This window comes from Pseudorasbora parva, chromosome 8 (assembly GCF_024679245.1).
Source record: "Pseudorasbora parva isolate DD20220531a chromosome 8, ASM2467924v1, whole genome shotgun sequence".
NCBI classification, from domain to species: domain Eukaryota; kingdom Metazoa; phylum Chordata; class Actinopteri; order Cypriniformes; family Gobionidae; genus Pseudorasbora; species Pseudorasbora parva.
Genome location: NC_090179.1, coordinates 46,080,240 through 46,101,353, shown reverse-complemented (window position 1 = coordinate 46,101,353; position 21,114 = coordinate 46,080,240). Strand labels below are relative to the sequence as shown.

Sequence of the window (21,114 nt, the reverse complement as noted above, 5' to 3'; positions counted from 1 at the left end):
CATCACACATTAATCAAAATATCTCTAAACTCTTAAAACCTTTATTACTTTTTGGTTTAATACTGTGGGGATGTGATCTTTTTACCAGTTACACTGAGATATTTCAAACAATATCAGACATGTAGAGGGTTTTCAAATTTCTGCTACACTTAAGGTTCCTAAGAGCACAGTGGCCTCCATAAATAGAAATAAATGTCATCTAAATTTAATTAATGAAAGAATATATAAAATAGCAAAAACATAAAAAATTACACAGATAAAAATAAACAGAAAAAGAGCAGAATAAATGGACGAATGGCAAAAACAAACGAACAGATAAACACCAAAAGAATGAACAAATAAGTAAAAGCACGAAAGAAAGAAAGAAAGAAAGAAAGAAAGAAAGAAAGAAAGAAAGAAAGAAAGAAAGAAAGAAAGAAAGAAAGAAAAAGAAAGAAAGAAAGAAAGAAAAGAAGCCCAAGTACCAAGGACTCAAGTCCGAAGTTCATGTACTGGGTACTGAGAAACGGTCTCTCTCTCTCTCTCTCTCTCTCTCTCTCTCTCTCTCTCTCTCTCTCTCTCTCTCTCTCTCTCTCTCTCTCTCTCTCTCTCAGGGTCAATTTTCTTGTGGTATAAAAGGTAACATGTAAAATGTAAAACGTTGACTGTTGGTAAAAGTGTTTCATGTAAAAATTTGTAATAAAGTCTTTTTCAAAATTCAAATTCTCTCTCTCTCTCTCTCTCTCTCTCTCTCTCTCTCTCTCTCTCTCTCTCTCTCTCTCGTCACACATTAACTAAAAGTAAGTCAGAGTTCACATGTCTAAAATAGGAGTAGGAGAGGGAATAGGAGAGAAGAAAGTGTGTTATCCAGGTTAAGATTGGGACATTGTTTATTAAATAAAACACTTAAGCTGATAATGAAACATAATAATGGATTGTGTGAGGGATGTCAGTCAGTAGAGCATGTAGTTATGAGATGCAGTAGATATGGAGATCAGAGAGAGGTGATGAAGAATAAATCGAGGGATATAGGGGTGCAGAATATCACATTAAAAGAGTTATTAAGTACAGAGCATAGGGCACAGATGAGAGAAGCTAGGTTTTTAATGGGATATAATGCAAAGTAGGGGTTAAACGTATGAATGCTATTAATGAAGGAATAGTAGGATAGGGATGAGATGTGTGTGGGAATGTGTGAGTGTGGGGAGATGGAGGGTGAGTGGGAAATTTAGTTTGTAAGCCTATTCTCTGATCCACACTCCGGAGCAGAAGGGGGCGGTAATGCACCAATAAGCTGGATGCCAACCGCCGTAAACACTCAAAGAAGAAGAAGTGTTCACCTGTCACCATTGTAAGCAGGTTAAATACAAATATGAAATATCAAAGTTTAAACAGGATTAGAGCTTTAAAGTGTTTAATAGAAACGTTTATCAGAGTTTAATCAGGAATGTCCGTGTATCTTTCTGATGTTAAAGCTGGAGGATTGGAGAAGCTGTATCTTGTAAAAGTTTGATCGAGGTGAGTGTTCAGGTGTGTGACTTCCTCATATTAATATGAATCTCTGGAGGACATTTTGAGTGATTGTTTGTTTGATATGAAATCTTTAATGAAGGGTTTCTTTCACTTCAAGGTTTCTTTAGTGTTTGGTGATGTCTGTGATTCTTCAGAGGTTTAACAGCAGATGTGTTGTATTGTCCATTTCACTCGTTTGTCGGGTTTTGTCCTGGTGGCGTTAATTGGTTGGGTTTGTTTTCATCCATTTGAATAATATCCACATATTTTCATTCAATCAGTGTTTTTCTTTTGATCAGTGTGAATATGGCAGTAATTTTGCATAAAAATCTAAATCCAATGGCCAATTTTTATTTTGTTTATTTTTTGGCGTTTGTCTGTGAATAGGACTTATGGGTCAGATCCTTTCCTCACACACTCCAGATGTGTTCAGGTGAATGATGAAGGATGTTTAATGTAATCATTAAATTTAATGTCTGATGTTTGTTCATTCAGAATCAGTGGAGGAGATCAAACTCATCAGGTTCTCCTGCAGCTTCATCATGGCCGATCCACAAGGATCCACAGGTGGAGATTTCTCTCCAGGATGCAGGTACTTTCAACAAGTATTTTCATTTGATTTTTATGAAGTTATTAATGTACAGCAATGTAATGAGTTCAGGTCCTACAAAAAGCAGTCTCTCTCTCTCACTCTCACTCTCACTCCCACACTCACACTCTCACACACTGTAAGAACAGCATTCTTTGCACTTGACAGTAATTCATCCAGTTTAGCGGTGTATACTAGACTTTAATGCAAGTGTAATTTGTAGCAGATAAATGTGGGAATATTATAATCAAAGTTTGAGACACACCACTGAGTTATAGACGTTACAGCAAAAGTGTTACTTGGTGCACTCCCTGGTCTTTCCCATTTTTTGAGTCGGGCTGAATTTCAGCTTTGTCGTGTGCCGTTCGTCATGTGTTGTGCAGTGAAAACAAGAGAGTATGGCACAGTTGAAGCAGTCAGTCTGGACAATTTTACAATAATCAGGGCACACAGAACCGAGCAGTCGGGGAAGATGTGTGGCAGTGGGGTATGCTTTTACATCAACAAGGGGTGTAATAACATCAAAGTACACAAACAAGTAATGCACAGCCAATCTGGATATACGAACTGTGTCCCTCCGCCCCTAATACTTCCCTCGGGAATTCACTGTTGTTGTGGTCAGCTGTGTTTACGTAGCCCTCAACACCATCATTCCAACAATATGTGGACATCCCTGCTAGGTGGGCAAACATCTTGGATATGTGTTATGGCAATGTAACTGCTGCATGTTGTACCTGTTCATATCCACCGCTGGGAGCTGCTGATTATTATAATATTGTCTCCCTACTCCCGCTGTACAGACAGCAATTGAAACGACATAGTTCCCAACACTACAGCATCCCGCAGTGGTCATCACCCACTTAAAGGGTTCTTTAGATTGGGATATTTTTTTAGGGATGCACCGAAATCAAAACTCTTGGCCAAAACCAAAACGGCAAAATAAATTATGCCAATTATTAGTAATTGTAACTAATAGTAACCATTGCATATGGCTATGATTGTTTAGCTTTACTAAATCAAGGTAAATGCATAAATTAATATTAAAGTTTCAAATAATAAATCAATTACAAATTATGCAAATATTTATTTAGCACATTGCAACAGCGTATAAAATAAAATTCAAACTAAAATGTTTAACTTGACTAGCCTAGAAATCTAGACGCAACCTAGCGGCAGCAAATCTAATCTGCCCGCGAGTGTCGTCAAGCAACTCTCAATACCCTTCTGAGCTGTATTCGCCTAATTCTTGCCGGGCCAATCACATCGTGTATAGAGTCGGTGGGCGGGGCCATAATGACGACGGCCGAGTTGCGTTTGCGTGCTTCTAGTAAACACAGAAACTGGCGAACGGCGGTCTTTCGAATCAGCTTTGACCGCGACTCTGGAAGACTTGGAGTTAAGCTTTTCTCTGAGAAAAGAACAAATAACGGCAATGAAGTCATTCTTAAAAGGGGAAGATGTGTTCGGGGGTTTGCTGACCGGATACGGCGAATGTTTAATCTATCAACAAGCTCTGCTTCACCTTCGTTTCTCTGGTTGGTTGTAGTGCTATCCTATCGCGTGCCAAGGGAGTTTGAATGACAGATGTTTATCCTGCCCCTCGGATTGAGCCCTGTCAATGGAGAGTTTCCAGACCAAACATCTGGATGTTGGTCTGGCTTGTCAGGCTATAACTTGACCTCATTCATGTGTACATTAAATAATAATGAACAGGCCTACTGGCATGCAGAAAGGTACAGAAATCGATTTAAGTAATCAAATGTAAAATCACTGCATATTTAACTGTTTAAATTAAAGATGAATCCTTATTAAACTTACAAAAGCTATTCAGTCAAGAGCATTGAGTGATGTCTTTATCTTTTGTTTGACATTAAACAGAGCAGTAAAGGCTACTGTCCCTTTAATCCACGGTTATGTGTCGTCTTTCTTGACTGTATACAGTTCACTTAAGGCATTTTCCAACCATGTCTGCTAGGATACTAATCAAGATGAACATATTGACATACTTTTTGTGGGAGTTTGTCCATTCAAGCGCAAGACTTGAAAGAGAACTCAATATTTGCGCTCTGTGAGACGTGTGCGCATTTTCGGATGAGCGGCAGAGACAAATCTTCTCACAGCACACGTGAGTTCTCATTCGCATCTTCTGGCTCTACAGCCGAGAGATGACGGAGAAAATGACTGCATATATATTCGAATATACGAACATGGTGGCCGACAAGTCTGAAAAAAAAATATTTCGATGGGAATCTGAAAGACAAAGTTTCTGTTATTACTGATTGTATAAACTTTTGTATTAGCATGTGTATTCCTGTCAAAAAAGCAAGAAATATCCCAAATCCAAGCCAATGATTACTCTCCAAATAAAACAATGTCTTAAAGAAAAACATAAAGCCTTCAGAGAGAATAATTGGGTTAGCCTGAAATTGGCAACCCGCAATATCAAGAATGAGGTATTCAGGGCAAGACTAAAATACAAGGACCGACTGGCCAACAATTTTTCAATTTAAACACAAAACAAGCATTTCTGGAAGTACAGACACTAACAGAATGTGAATTCAGAAATACTTCATACTTTATTGCCACCATACCTTTAATATGGAACATATCCATTATAATCGCTGTCCCCAAAAGGCCATGGCCCATGGAGCTTAACCACTGTTTCCCTTACATCTATAATTGTGAAATGCCTGGAGAGACTGTTGCTGAAAACCATCTTGCCTGCTGTTAATCCACATCTGGACACCCTTTAATTTTTTTCTAAGGCTAAAAGGTGCACAGAGGAGGCTGTAGCCAGTCTGCTGAATCTCCTTTAGCATCCAAAACCATCTGGTGATTCAGAAGCTATATCACCTCAATATCCCTTTACATTTATGCATTTAGCAGACGCTTTTACCCCCAAAAACAAAACAAACATAGAATGAACTTATTACAAAGACACACTCCTGGTGGTGACTGCTGGGTTTGAGCCAGCAAACTTCTGCATTTCAGTTCAGTGGTTTAACCCACTAGACCACCTTCTCCATATTCCCTATCGGTAGATGTATTTTGTACACAGTTTCCTTTGCAGCAGGCATCAGGTTGTACGGATGGGCTCAATTACATCTTCTGCTCTCATCATCAATACTGGAGCACCGCAGGGCTGTGTGTTAAGTCCTTTTTTGTATACATTTTACACAAACTACATCAGTCCATTACCCAGCATAAATATTTGAAATATATTGATGACACAGTCATTATTTCACACTGTACATTCAAGCTGTTGGTCTTTTACTCAGTTATTGACACAGTTAAATTAAAATCAGTGTGTCTGATTCTTTACCCTCTTCATTCTGATTTAAGGTCAAATCTTCAGTCCAGACCAGTTAAAAACAAAAAAACTGTGTTCACGCCTGAGATTCAACCTCAAGACTTTAATGAAAGCATGTGTCCTGGTTTCAGGAAAAATGTAGGACTTTTGTTGTTTAATTTTAGGAGCTGCAATGACATCACACATCACTCAATTTACTTCTCTAACTTGTGTAATAATGTGGTATTTTCTAAACCTGCTGAAGTCCTCGACACATTGAGATCAAATCTGAGGAAGAAGTTTGAGTGTTTGTGTGAGGGAATATCAAAGCAGGGAAACCCAACACTCCTGAATGAGATCTACACAGAGCTCTACATCACAGAGAGTGAAAGTGGAGGGATCAATAATGAGCATGAGGTGAGACAGATTGAGACACAGTCCAGGAGAGGAGAAACAGAGGACACAGCGATCAAATGCAGTGACATCTTTAGACCTTTACCTGGACAAGACAAATCCATCAGAACTGTGCTGACAAAGGGAGTCGCTGGCATTGGAAAAACAGTCTCTGTGCAGAGGTTCATCCTTGACTGGGCTGAAGGGAAAGAGAATCAGGACGTCCAGGTCATATTTCCACTTCCTTTCAGAGAGCTCAACTTGATCAAGGACAAAACACTCAGTCTTTCAGATCTCCTTCATGTCTTTTTCCCTGAAACCAAAGGAATGGAAATATCCAGTGATCAGTATAAAGTGTTGTTCATCTTTGACGGTCTGGATGAGTGTCGTCTGTCTCTGGATTTTCAAAGCGATGTGAGGTTGTGTGATGTGACTGAATCAGCCTCAGTGGACAAGCTGCTGACGAACCTCATTGCGGGGCATCTGCTTCCCTCGGCTCTCATCTGGATCACCTCCAGACCCGCAGCAGCTGATCTCGTCCCGTCTGAGTGTGTCCATCGAGTGACAGAGGTACGAGGCTTCAGTCGCCCACAGAAGGAGGAATACTTAAGGAAGAGAATCAGAGATCAGAGTCTGGCTGACAGGATCATCAAACACCTGAAGTCATCAAGGAACCTCTTTTATATGTGTCACATCCCAGTTTTCTGCTGGATCTCAGCCACTGTTCTGGAGAAGATGTTGAGGAAATCACGGAAAGGAAAATTCCCCAAGACTCTCATTCAAATGTACACACACTTCCTAATCCTTCATACCAACATCAAACATGAGAAGGACTATGAGAAGAAAGTGAAAGATGAAGACATGATTGTCAAACTGGGGAAACTGGCGTATCAGCAGCTTGTGAAAGGAAACCTGATCTTCTATGAGGAAGACCTGAGAGAGTGTGGCATTGATGTGACAGAAGCATCAGTGTACTCAGGATTGTGCACTCAGATCTTCAGAGAGGAGTTGGGCTTGTATCAGGGGAAAGTCTTCTGCTTTGTTCATCTGAGCCTTCAGGAACATCTAGCGGCTCTATATGTGCATCTCTCCTTTATAAACAAGAACATTAATGTGTTTGATCAGATTACCAAACCAACTAATGGAGACACTGCTTCACTATCTGATCTCCATCAGAGAGCTGTGGATGAGGCTTTATACAGTAAAAATGGCCATCTGGACCTTTTCCTTCGTTTCCTTCTGGGTCTGTCTGTGGAGTCTAATCAGAGTCTCTTACAAGAACTAAAGACACAGACAGGAAACAGCTCTCACAACATTGAGGAAACCGTTGACTACATTAAAGAAAAGATCAGTGAGAATCCCTCTCCAGATAAATACATAAATCTGTTTCACTGTCTGAATGAACTGGGTGATCTTTCACTAGTGACCGAAGCTCAAGCTCATATGATCTCTGGAGGATTACTTAAAGTGAACCTCTCCTCATCTCAGTGGTCAGCTTTAATGTTTTTGTTGTTGACCTCAGAGCAGACGATGCAGCAGTTTAACCTTAATGGATTAATTGGAGCCAAAAATGATGAGTAAGTAACACTAAGTTCAATCATTACAGTCTACAACATTATGAACAAACAGAAACACAGAGATCAGAGGTGTTTAAATCACAGGGGCACAGATCGATTTCTGAGATATAGTACATAATTTGGTGTTTCTCAAATGGAGGCTGTGTCCTAGTAAGGCTGGAGATCTCGACTGCCACGTCATCAATCGCCTCTGAAGGCCGTCTCAGTTTGAAGGATCCTTTTACGGCAACCTTCGTTTCGCTTCTTTAATTCAGCTCAATCACCCACAATCCTTTGCACACATTTACATTCATGAAAAAGACCTGCTTGAAAACGAGTCGGCACTGAGCTTATCTGAGTTCATTATGAAATGTTAGACACAAATAATGTTTCCAGAGATGAAGGCACACGTTATCTTTTTGTTTTGGTGAAAATTAATCACTCGACACTAAACTGCCAATAATGTGAGCCACTGGAGACACAGACGGCTGTCATTCACTGTATTGCATTCATAGAAAAGCCAGTTAATATAAATATTTGTAATACAAAGTATTTTGTCCAAAATTAAGTTTTAACAGTATTTTGGTGGCGGGAACTCGTGTGCTGCAGCCATGAGCCATGACCTTACTAGAGCGTCTCCTAGTGTTTAATGCTGAGGAGGACTGGACTAGGAAAGACACAACCTCACTAGGATCCAGCCTTCAGTTTGAGATGCTCCCAATATCAATATGAGGGAGACTCCTAGAGGTGGGATGTCTAATCATGGGAGTTTATCTGCTAAACTGTTGATCTGAATCACACTGAAATTGTGATGGTGACATAGTGATCACCATAGCAATGGACAGGACAATAAACTCTGATGTCATAATAGATCTGTATACTGAGTGTTGTAGTGTAAATGCAGACTAATAGACTGGACAAAGGAACACTGACCAGAAAAAAAAAAAAAAAAAAAAAAACGGATCTGTGTTGGATCAGATCTATGTCCATTATAATACATATATTTAAAAAAAATATTTGTGGGTATGTTGTAAGGTATTTAATGTATTATTAATGTATGATTAATCAATTATGTTAAACATTACAGTGACCTAGAAAACATAGGAGTAGTTATTCAGAAGCTGCTGCCTGTGATAACAGCAACTAGATCAGTTTGGTAAGTAACACTGAGAACAATCATCACTGTTAAAATCATGGGCGTCGGAAGCAAAAAGAAAATGTGGGTGGGTCCCCTCTCAGAATGTTTTTACTTGTTTACATTTACATTAAGTACAAATATACCGTCTTGTTCACTAAACATCTCGTTGGGCAAGACAAAATTAGGGAAATCACCATATCATTGAGGGCTGCAATAGTGTAGAGTTAAGACACATGGCAAGTTTTGACGTAAATCAAACAGAGGTTCGAATCTGCCTTTTGCTGAACTCGCTCTACTCCCTTTTACCATCACACATCAGATCGGAAAGGCATTTAGTTTCAATAAAAATTAAGGAAATATTTTAAAATAGTATTATAATATTTTTGGAAATAAAGCATCTAACGTGTTTAATAATAAGTGTTTATCGGTAAGGAGTAGGTAAACTCTGATGTCATAATAGATCTGTACTCTGAGCATTGTATTGTAAATGCAGACTAATAGACCGGACCCAAAAACACTGACCACTGTGTTACATTAGAGACAAAATTGAGTGGGTGCTAATTGATCGTAAAAAGTGGGTGGGTAATGGGTCTTGGGTTCCGACGCCCATGGTTAAATGATTATTATAATTCTTACTTAAACATGATAATGTAATGGTTAAATAAAAATACACATTGAAAATTACTCTTTTAATAAAAAATGTCACTCTGACTCTGACTTGACCATTTTTATGACAATTTTGTGATACATTTATTACAAACTGTTATTAAATTTAGGGCTGTCACTTGACGATTATTTTAGTAATCAAGTAATCGGTCGATTATTTTAACAATTATATAATATAATATTATACACATTGAATAAATAATCATTTTTTGTGTTATATCAAATGCCTGAATTGGCAGCGGCCTGGTGACTGTTTTTGTCCCACTTTACAGCAGATCAAGTACCTATTTCATATTGGCCCAACAACATTTATTGCATAATTGTCCACTTTTGATATGGCAATATGTCTTAATGTATTTCTTTTTCTAACATTTAAGCTTAGACCACATTATTATATTACCTTTGACTTAATGAATACACATAGATAACAGCTTAATGATTTTTTTAAATGTTTTTTGGGGCATTTAATTAAAGACTGCATGTACCATTATTTTGCCACTGGTGTTACCTTACTACTTTGGCAATATTAAAGGTTTTCATTAAATATTATTTGACATTTTTTTTCACCTCATGTGGTCAGAGTTACAGAAAAATAATGATAATGCAAGAAATGCACTTGTCTTGACATTCATTTTGGACAGCAAAGAAGAAAAATATTTGTACAGGGAAACTTGTTTTCTCACTGTGCATATGACAATTTGTAAAACCAAGTCAAACACTTTGACTTGACTTGTGAATCCCGGCACTTTTCGAATGCCACCAAACTCAGAGCACCTCCTCCAGGTAGTCTCGGGTTCGGTACCCTGATGTGCACTGAGCTCCACATGACATCTTTCACATTAGCAATTTTTCATGTGAATTTGCCCTGTTTCGAAATAAACTGCCTATGACTCTCACAGCACTTGCAGAGATAGAGCTGCATTTACTGCGAACCGATCAATCTGCTCTGAACAGTGCTATGCTTCACGTATATATATATATTTTTTTTTTTAAATAAGCCATTGTGATTTTATAAATCTCACTAAGCCAAATCTTGATTTTGGTTTAATGTCAGTCAATCGTGCATTCCTAGATTAACCTCACTAAATATATGTCGCACTATACAGCCCTGCTTAGTGACCATCACAATCATTTTGTTTCTTTGCATATTACTCAATGTGATAAATCATTTATATCAGTTTATATATAAGCTTTCCCTCTCACATAAATACACAAATATTATGGTTCATCTCACTTGCATCAAAAATGGTAATCTGTGCTTTATAATAATGAAGTCTCTGTTGATCTGATATGTGTGTCTGATCTGAGAGAGTGAAGAGTGTCGTTGTTCTCTACAGGTTGAGTGATTGTGGTGTCACAGATGAAGGTTGTGTTGCTCTGGCTTCAGCTCTGAGATCAAACCTCTCACACCTGAGAAAACTGAATCTGAACTGGAATAATCTAGGAGACTCAGGAGTGAAGCTGCTCTCTGCCGGACTGGAGAATCCTCTCTGTAAACTGGAGACACTGTGGTAAGATCATCTCTACCATAAAGACTATGAGTGAATAAGGATTAATATGTAGATATTGCACATTAAATCAGATGAGCCCATATGAAAGAAAGCAAATCTTGGTTTCTGGATGCATGATTGGGAGAGATGGCTTGTTATACTTCTCCCTCTGTGTTTATGGTAATCTAAGGCTGCATTTACACTTTAAATTAAAATGTGACCTATATTCGGTTGTTGTCCACATACATATTGAAAAGACAAGTGTGAATGTGCTTTTGTTATCCGTATGTCTTGGTCCAGAGAAGGGATGTGACGGTAAAGAAATTATCCCACCGGTTAAGTGACGTGTGAAAGCACTAGTAATACCAGTATTACCAGGCTTTTAAATCACTAATTCTGTCTAACCGAAAGTAACAAGCAAAGAGAGTGGTTTCAATGAATTCCTATGAAAGTTAAGCTTCCGTTTGCATGTACTGAAAATGCGCCAGAGCGCACAGTTGAATGACAGTTTGTCTATAAATGCACGCTCTGTGAGGCCATGAATGAATGACAGTTTGTCCGTAAATGTGCGCTCTGTGACATTATCACATTATCTTTGTGTGTGGAGGTGAGAACTGATGATAGTTGTAGTTTTATCTGTGAAAATATGGGCAATATTGACTGCAGATTAATAGATGGTGGGAGGTGGGATGGAGGAGAGAGTTGAATGTTCTGAAAAGGTTGCGTGTGTTTGAGGTGCTGTTGATTTTGTTGTGGAAATATAAAGTTTTAGCTGCATGCACATCATCTGAGAAGGATGAGAGCCGAGATGAGACCCAGGTCACACGGGTCGTTTGATTTTTACCATTTTCTCTCTGCTGCCCTGAGTATTGGTAGTGAAATTTTTAAAAAAAATGACGATACCAGCATTTCTGTATTACTGGTTGTAGACTACCGACTCCCGAGTATATTCTGTACACGCAGCTTTCGTGTTAATCCAAGCGCAGGGCTCCAAACTGTAGCTGAATATATACTAGTGTTTGTGAATATTAAACTGTAAATTACTATTTAAATATTACTCCTGCAAAATCTGTGTCTCTGCGTGAATAACAGGCGCAGATGCGAGGGCGCGGCAGCGCACGCCAGCGCGTGCACACACACACACACACTCGCGTGTCTCTGCCGTGTGCCACTATGAGGACACACGGACGCATAAATTGTCACTTCATGAGAATTTAACATTTCATTTAAGTAAGCAGTCATATGAACACAGACACTAAAGGTCTTCTTGGCAACCCGTCATAATAAAAGTTTGGTCTAACGTTGAGAAATTGACAGAATATATTTGGCTACTGTTGCAGCCTATACAGTAGATGTAACTACATCTCTATGTAATAATAATACGTCTCTACTAATAATAATAATTATGCCTGGATGGTTCCTTATTTTTTACTTGATATTTTATGTATAAACAATGATTACTTTTTAAACAGCATACGGCCTTTAAATGTTTAAATGTATGATTTACTTATAATAATTATCATCATAAATAATAAACGTTTTAAATTTAATAGATTGTTTTTTAAATAGTAAAAAAAAAAAAAGAAAGAAAAAAACATTTCGCTGTAGTACCAAAATTGGTAGCCTACTGACTACCGTAAAATGTTTATACCGACTACTGGAACTTCTACTACACTCTTTCAGGTGTAAAACAGTTTGGATTGTTGTTAATTCGAGAATTATGATGCATTATTTAAGAGTTTTAAGTATTGTAGAACATGAGTAGCTCTTGGCGACTTTCATATTTAAAAAGTAGCTCTCAAATGAAAAAAGGTTGGAGACCCCTGGTTTATATCCATAACTCTGGTCTTATTTTAAACTAGACACTTGAACTTGTGTTACCCAAATGTCATAATAACTCAAAGTACTATTGGAACAGGGTAAAACAAGGGGAAATATGCATGTAAGTGACTTTTTTAAAAATTACCTTAGCAAAAAAAGAGAGATTTTAATGTTAAGGCCCTGAAAATATCCTAAATATAAAACTGAATGTATGATCATGTTTTGATTCAAATGTGAGGATGATTCTCTCAAAAATTTAGCTTCTGTAAGCTTTTATGTAAAAAAAGACATAAAGGACATGCGTCCTTTCAAAAAGGCCCTTTATATTAGGGATGTCCCGATCCGATCGGAAATCGGGCCCGATCACGTGATTTCAGACTCGATCGGAATCGGACGTTACATCCTGATCAGGACTCGGGTATATATATGTATATTCTGGGGTGAGGTGAGCAGGGGTGCCGTGTAAAAGGTGCGCACTTAAACCATGGTTCATCTCACATCTGATGACGCATCAATAATATGGGTTGTAACTTAAAAATAATGCTTTATGTATGTTTCTGTAGATAGATACACGTGCTGGCTCCTCAGTGATGCATTACAACAGTGCAAACAAAAGAAAAACGTGGGCAAAACGGTCTATCTGTGTAAACTTTGTTCAATTCATGCGAGTGCTGCCCTTTGTTACAATTTGAGCAGTCATTTTCACAGTCATCCCCCGGTATATTCTCCAGAAGACGCGAATGAGACTGCGTGCTTATCTGTCTCTGTGCATCATCCGAAACCGCACACTCATCTCACAGCGCGCAAATATTACGTTCTCTTTCAAGTCTTGCGCTTAAACGGACCAACTCACACAAGAAGTATGTCAACATGTCCATCTTGATGAGTATCCAAGCAGACATAGTCTGAATATGCCTTAAGAGGACTTTATACAGTCGAGAGACAACGCAGAGCCTTCCATTAGGTCTTAAAGGGGCAGTAGCCTTTACTGCTGTCTGTTTAATGTCAAACAAAAGATAAGGAATCACTCACTGCTCTTGATTGAATAGCTTTTGTAAGGACTCGTCTTTAATTTAAACAGTTAAATATGCAGCTATTTTACATTTCATTAGCCTACTTTATTCAATTGCTCTACCTAAAAACTAATTTTAGACCTATAAAAACCTGAAAAGCATTGTTAATTACACTTCAGTCAAATTGCACTTCAAATAAGTGTAAATTAGCACAAGTGCTACAACCTGGTAAAATGCATCTTTCCTTTAAGGTTTAATGTACTTTTTACACTGTCCCTGTTTAAATAAACAAATACATAAATATTTTTTCCCCAAAGTTAGTTTATGTCATTGTAGTCAGTTATCGTCATGATGATTTCATTTCAAGTGTTCGTTTTTTAAATAAGTTTAGTTTTAGTTAGTTATTTGATGCTATAAAAACGGCTGTGTGATGTCATGATTGACCACGGAGATCGATGTCTTCTCTGAGTGAAGTTGTCACTGAGGCACTTACAGACTTTTTTCAGGATATTTGGGGGCAGATTAATTAATTTAATTTCCATAACTGTTTATTTCACACCAACATAATTAATTGTTCAGCATCTGTGAGAGTATGGGTGTGCTTTTGATATCGTCATTGTACTTCCTGCTCTGCGCAACTCCGGTCCTGGACTTTTTTATATTTACTGTTTATTTATTACTTGATTGTTCAAGCTACCTCACAGAAGTGCTCTGTTTGTTAGAGTTGTTAAATGTTAAAATAAGGTGAATAAAATAAAAAATAAGGAGCATCCTGTTTTTTTCGCTCTTCTTTATTCTTTTTTCATGTATTATAGAAGTATCGGATCGGGACTCTGTATCGGCAGATACTCAAAATCAAATGACTCGGACTCGGACTAGAGGGCAAAAAAACCTGATCGGGACATCCCTACTTTATATCAGAACTTTTGTAATTGTTAAGAGTAGATTAAATTAAGATTTATTAAAATAAATCAGCAATAAACTGCTAATTATAATGGATATACATTTCGTGAAAAACTAAAGAAACTAGTTACAGAATTTACTATGTGTAAAAAAACTCATTTAGTTGATAAAAACAGTCTGTCATAGAGTCTGCTCGCTGCACTCCGATGTGTGTGTAAACTGACAGGCGCATGCCCGATTGTGAATGGGAATGAATTAGGGCTGGGCGATAAAACGATAACGATAATTATCACAATATAATTTTCCTTGATAAAACAATAAGAACAGTTCGATAAATTCTCGATATAATGATTACTATGCGTAGTGCTGCGCATGTGCAGTGCATTGCAGAGTGCTGCACGCGCTGTTGTTTACAGTCAGTGACTGACAGGCTTGGAGGATCGGAGTGAAGTGGAGCGAGAAAAATGAGTGATAGTGAAGAAAACTCAGAGCTCACAACCAGCTCGGAGGACACAGATATCGCTGACAAGTTATTTCGCTCAACTTCAGTGGTTTGGGGATATTTTGGCGATCCCATCCGACATAAAACAGCGACGAAGGCTACTTGGACTGATTATCATAGGTTCACGTTCACCACACGGAATATAGTTATTAAATGATCGCTCTTCTTCTAAGTTCTTCCATATAACATTGAGCCCAACACAGCGGTAAACCTACATTAACTACATTCACACACAGGCTTATTACCTTGTTAGTTGCGGTGGGTGACTGACAACAAGCTAACACTACCAAACTATAATCACTAAAACATCGGACTTGTACATGATCGCTATCATAATTGTTTGTCTTTGGTGATGTATTAATTACTCAGCATCGCCTGTATCAAGAGAGAAATAATGTCGTCCGATGTTTAAAATGAATAAAATAGACTAGACAGCCCTTACTGGAGATCCACAAATACTGAACTTTGCTCTCTCCCTCCTCTCGCGACCAGCCCACTGTTGGTGAGGTGTGTGTGTGTCGCGCATGGGCGCATGTGTGTGTTTGAGAGAGTGAGAGATGCACAGGGGACGCTTTTTTTTTGCCCATTTGCGTTTTTAGTGTTTTACTACTTACACGATTAAGTAAAATAATACTTAATAATACACAAATAATATTTTAATAAATAAATCTACCTTAGTTTTAATAAATTGTTCATCTGTTTGGGAAGTGTTTGTCATGTTTTGACAATAAAGGATAGTTTAAAACCACAGTTAACGGTCTGTTTTCTACATCTTTCACTCAGGAGCAAAAATATGCCTTTAAACTTTAAAGAAATAAAGATTTTACATTTATCGTGATATTTATCGATTTCGACTGATATGGAAAATTATTTTGTGATATTTTTTTGGGGCCATATCACCCAGCCCTAGAATGAATACTTAACCAATAGTAGTTTCTGTTTACATAAAATTTGCGCAAGATGATGCCTTTTGATTAGTTACTATGGCCATCCATCAAAACGTTGCTGGCAAGGCTTTTGCTAGGCATTGACTGGCTTTATCCAACAAAAACCACAGGCACTTGACTGACAGCTTTCGCAGCCATTTACTTGCTTCCTGTCTATGACAACTTCTCAGAAAGGCTGTGATTGAAGGAGAGAGACCTGAGAGGGTTTATATTACGTGGAAGAGACTATTCTTGCAGGGGATATCACCAAAAACTGATAAGAATCGATATTTAATTCAAAATGGACATGATTGATTACTTTAGAGCAAAACGCTCATGCAAGCAACGGAGGATTTTTAGTTTTTTTCCTTATTTTATCGTTGTTTTGAATTAAAAAGTGGGATGCATTTTGAAGAGTGGACTCTTACACGGACATGTATTCTGTTGTTTCTTGGATTTGTCCGATCTAATCTGAATGTCAGGAGTTGAAAGATGAGTACCGCACTTATTATGCTAATGTTTAAATAGCTAGTGCTTCAGCATTTCATTTAACCCTTCCTCTCTGGTGTATTTATTGCAAAAAATAGTTCAGAACATGAATCTTGAGTGTTTTAGCTTTCAAGTGATGCATAGTTTGGGATAGTTGATTGAATAGTTTGAATTAAACAAAAGTAATTATAAGTAGAGACACGCCCACTTGCGTCAACCTCCCCACCCACAAACCGGTGTGGATTATCAGGTTAAAAAGTTCAGTGATAACCTAAACAACACGTTAAGCATCTCATTACAGTCCTAATACACCCACACATAGATACATGCTCACACACATGTTGGTTTTAAACGTTTTATTGGGACTTTACAAATAAATTGTTTTTCTTACCCTCAAAACTGTATATTCTCTCCTCTAATCATAACTGGTGTATTTTAACAATGTGAACTAATGAATATTTGCATGTATTTCATATTGATATGATTATTTATTTTATTTAAATGTTCTGTTTATCTTTGGAGAAATGTGAAATGTCATTGTTCTCTACAGGTTGAGCTATTGTGGCGTCACAGATGAAGGTTGTGCTGCTCTGGTTTCAGCTCTGAGATCAAACCCCTCACACCTGAGAGATCTGGGTCTGTCTGGGAATAATCTAGGAGACACAGGAGTGAAGCTGCTCTCTGATGTACTGGAGAATCCTCTTTGTAACCTGCAGAGACTGGCGTAAGATTACGTGACACTGAAATAAATGTGTTATGTTTAGCTTTGGAGAGAGACTGAATGTGTGTCATTGTTCTCTACAGGTTAATGAGCTGTGGTGTCACAGATGAAGGTTGTGCTGCTCTGGCTTCAGCTCTGATATCAAACCCCTCACACCTGAGACAACTGGATTTGAGTGTAAATAATATAGGAGACTCAGGAGTGAAGCTGCTCTATGATCTGAAGGATGATCCACATTATAACCTGGAGACACTAATGTAACAATAGTGTTTAACAATTTTCTTCATCTCATTTTCATTTAAATTTCAAATGGCTGTTTTACTCACTAGAACTAAAAGTAAATTGTAGCAGGTTCAGTATTTTCTGAGATCATCAGATAATGAGTCTTAAATTCAGTTTCAGTTTCTGTAGGTATCTGAACTTTAAACTGTGTTTAATGTGACTTTAAATCTGCTCATAGTGTTGTGACTGATTGTGAAAATAATGTTAATGTTATTTTCAGCTTTTCTCCTTTAACCCCTAGGAGTATGCACAGATTTGTGGCCCTTTAAGGAGACATTACTAAGGCCTATTATATTTTAAATGATCAAAGTATTTGACATTACTATTTTTAATGTCAATAATACTATTGTTAAAACTAACATTATTTTGACATAATTTGTTTGGTTTTTTGCCAGTAAAATCCTGTAAATTGTACAGTGTTTTTTACATTAGAAATACATTATTTCTAATGTAATTTTACAGTATGTATTCAGTGGTGCCCTGTATTTATGCAATTAATGATTTACAGTACTCCTGTAAATTTGCCGTCTTACTGACAACCAAAATTGCCTGAAAGTACTGTACATTTACAAGTATTATTTTACAGTGTACAACAACAGAGGTGGGTAGAGTAGCCTAAATCTGTACTCAAGTAAAAGTAAAAAAAAAAAAAACGGAAATATTTACTCAAGTAAAAATAACAATCGTAATAGTTATTTGAGTAAGAGTAAGAAAGTATTCGATGAAAAAATCAATCAAGTAATTAGTTACTAGTTACTTTCGGCTTAACTTCAGTCTACTTGAAGAGCTTTCACACACCTCCAAAGTGTGTGTGTGTGTGTGTGTGTGTGTGTTTGTTTAATGGTTAAACAGTGTAAATTAATGGTGTGCTGGGCTAACCAGAGCTCTTTTTAAAACATACTTTCTTATATTTTTATAAGTATATGCAGTCTTTATGTAGGAATAAAATACAATCCTGTTTTTATTTGTAGCCTGTGTATTTTCTACACTTCCGACAGGTGTCTGTCCGGATTTGTGTATAAATGCAAGATGTCAAAATCTATTCAATTTTTTCTCATTTTGTGAAAGAAAAAAAGATATGTAAATGTGCAGATGTGAAAGTTTGTTCGTGGATGTGGGTTGTTTGGAGGATTCAAATGATTTGTCATTGCTTGCACAAGAGTGCCTATGAGAAAAACACCCAAACAGTGTGTGAAATAGTATTACAATAAGGGAAAAGTGCCCATAGTTACCAAATTACCATTAATAGTGTTCAAATATAGTTATCATTGTGACACTTACTGCTACATCTTTATTCAGGTTGGAGCTGGAATTCTTGTAGTAATAATAATAATAATAATAATAATTTGTTACATTTATATAGCACATTTCTGGGTACTCAAAGCACTTTACATATATAAAGGGGAATCTCCTCAAGTACCACCAATGTGCAGTATCCACCTGGATGATGTGACGGTGGCCATTTTGCACCAGAATGCCCACCACACATCAGCTGATTGGTGGAGAGGAGGCCAAGAGATTAAGCCAATCAGGAGGGGGGCATTATTAGGAGGCCATGATGGACAGGCCAATGGGCAAATTTGGCCAGGATTTGGCCTACTCTTTTTCAATGGACATCCTGGGATATTTAATGACCACAGAGAGTCAGGACCTCGGTATAACGTCTCATCCGAAGGACACTGCTCATAGGACGTCTCATCCGAAGGACACTGGTATAGTGTCACCATCACTTTATTGCGGTGTTAGGACCCACTCAGACCAGAGGGTAAGCGCCCCCTGCTGGCCTCACTAACACTTCTACCAGCAGCAACCTAGTTTTCCCATTTGGTCTCCCATCCAGGTACTGACCAGGCTCAGCCCTGCTTAGCTTCAGTGGGAAACCAGTCTTGGGCTACAGGGTGATATGGCTACTGGCTTGTATGATGAGATGTCAGCTTGTTTTGGTGCACACCACATGCTTTGGATTATGAAACTATTCTTTTTGATATCTTGGTGTGAAAACATGAATTGAACTTGAGGCCACAGGTGATCTGCCTCCCATAGCCCACACACACATCTACCTCTGCTTCGGCCATCATCTTCTGACTAAATGTGCGCTACTTATAAGTGGGTGATGTCTAGCCACCTCTCCAATGTTTCGCGAGACTTGCGAACAAGTAATAATAGATTAATTTAAAAAAATATAGATTTTTAAATTAATTATAACCGGAAGTAAAAGGACTGTTTTTTCAAAAGAAATGTACTCGAGTAAGAGTGAAAGTACCCATTTTTAAATATACTCTAAAAGTACAAGTTGGCCAAAAAATGTACTCAAGTAAATGTAAAGAAGAAAATGTAATTCGGTACTACCCACCTCTGACAACAAGTTGCCTATTGTACACAAAACGTATAGTATCTGAGCAGAAATTTTCAAACAAAAGCTTTATTGATTTCACAGTAGGCTTTTTTACAGTAAACACTTCATAATCTGTCCAAAGCAGGCCAAAGAAATATTGTCTAAGTCTAAGTCAACATTTTATGTTGCAGCAGGATTCATATTTAAATGGTCTTTTCCAGTGAAATTTTTACAGACACTAACAGAATCAACTTACGTCACAATCATCAGCTGAATCTGTTGCTCTTAGAAATAAACCACTTTTCTTCTGAGGAAAACTATTCCAGGATTATTCTTCACCACGTCTCAAAACGGTGTGAAGAACATTCACAAATCTTGATGTGTGTTTTTGAGTTGATGTGGGCGTTGACTCTGCATGCATAGATTGCATGGGCGTGGCTGGATTAAAACTGAAATGGCTCGTGAATGACTGACATTTCTCTCTTTTCAAACAGATTACATAAACACAATATTTGTTTTCGATTTGATTTACATTATTTAAATCCTGACATTTCCATGTTTCTTTAGACATATGAATCACGTTTGTGTGACAAGTATTTAGGGGTGGGGGTGGGGGTGGGGTGGAGGTCTAATACTATTTCATGCATTCTGATTTATTTACACTGTTAATGAGCTGGATTCACATGCTAAACATGGCTAAAGTTAAAAAAACAACAACAACGAGTTGTATGTATCGCAAAGTATTTCTGTACCAAAATTTCAGAACTTTTTTTTTTTTTTATGGCCCTGTATGAGGCCATAAAGGACAGAATTCCTTGTATGGGCACTTCTCCCGGATGAACACACACACACAAACCAGATATGTGTTTAATATTGTTCATAGTGTTGTTGGTAATAATCTGAGATTTGGGTTATGAATTTATATTAAATTTTTAGTAGAGTATAATGATCATTTCTGCTGGTTCTGTATCAGCTGTCCGTTGTGTGAAAGTGACCTTTCATGACCGTTTCATTTTGTAAAGTGACTTTGAACATCAGATAGAAGCTATATTATCACGTGTGATAATTCAATAATAAAGCTTATTACACGGCTCTGTGGAATACTTGATTCTGATTGGTCAATCGTACATTACAGTGGTATGTTATTCCCAGATAACAACCACCAAAATGAATAACTGTAGCCTATAAAAACCACAATGACCAAACATTCTTGTCTGAATGCAACCACATAGCTGTTTTCTGATATTGACTTCAAACATGTCAAACTTTAAACTGAAAATCTTCAAACTTTAAGGGGGGGGGGGGGGTGAAACACTCAGTTTCAGTCAATTTGGTCATTCATTTAAAAATGGCATTCAATATTATCCAGTAGTGATTCCGTTTTTGTGCTCCACTATCGTACTTTCTTTAGCAAGTGATAGAAATGAAAACCAGCAGCTGATTGGACAGATGCAAAGACCCAAGTCAAAAATATCCAATCACCTGCTTTTTTATTTTTCTTATGGGCCAA

General features: G+C 37.6%; 1 protein-coding gene across 1 annotated transcript; it reads left to right on the top strand.

Annotated features, from left to right (window-relative positions):
- Window positions 1–1,187: 1,187 nt before the first annotated feature.
- LOC137084570 (NACHT, LRR and PYD domains-containing protein 3-like) lies at window positions 1,188–20,145 on the top strand. Its single transcript, XM_067450860.1, has 7 exons — window positions 1,188–1,194; window positions 1,987–2,083; window positions 5,555–7,339; window positions 8,406–8,474; window positions 10,460–10,633; window positions 16,817–16,990; window positions 17,071–20,145. The coding sequence occupies exons 1-7, from the start codon at window positions 1,188–1,190 to the stop codon at window positions 17,246–17,248; spliced, it is 2,484 nt and encodes an 827-aa protein (XP_067306961.1). The 3' UTR covers window positions 17,249–20,145.
- The last annotated feature ends 969 nt before the right edge of the window (window positions 20,146–21,114 follow it).

Excerpts from the sequence above, each read along its gene's own strand:
- LOC137084570 (XM_067450860.1), top strand. Across the intron at positions 10,634-16,816 it reads TGTAAACTGGAGACACTGTG|GTTGAGCTATTGTGGCGTCA; the intron begins GTAAGATCATCT and ends TGTTCTCTACAG. Across the intron at positions 16,991-17,070 it reads TGTAACCTGCAGAGACTGGC|GTTAATGAGCTGTGGTGTCA; the intron begins GTAAGATTACGT and ends TGTTCTCTACAG.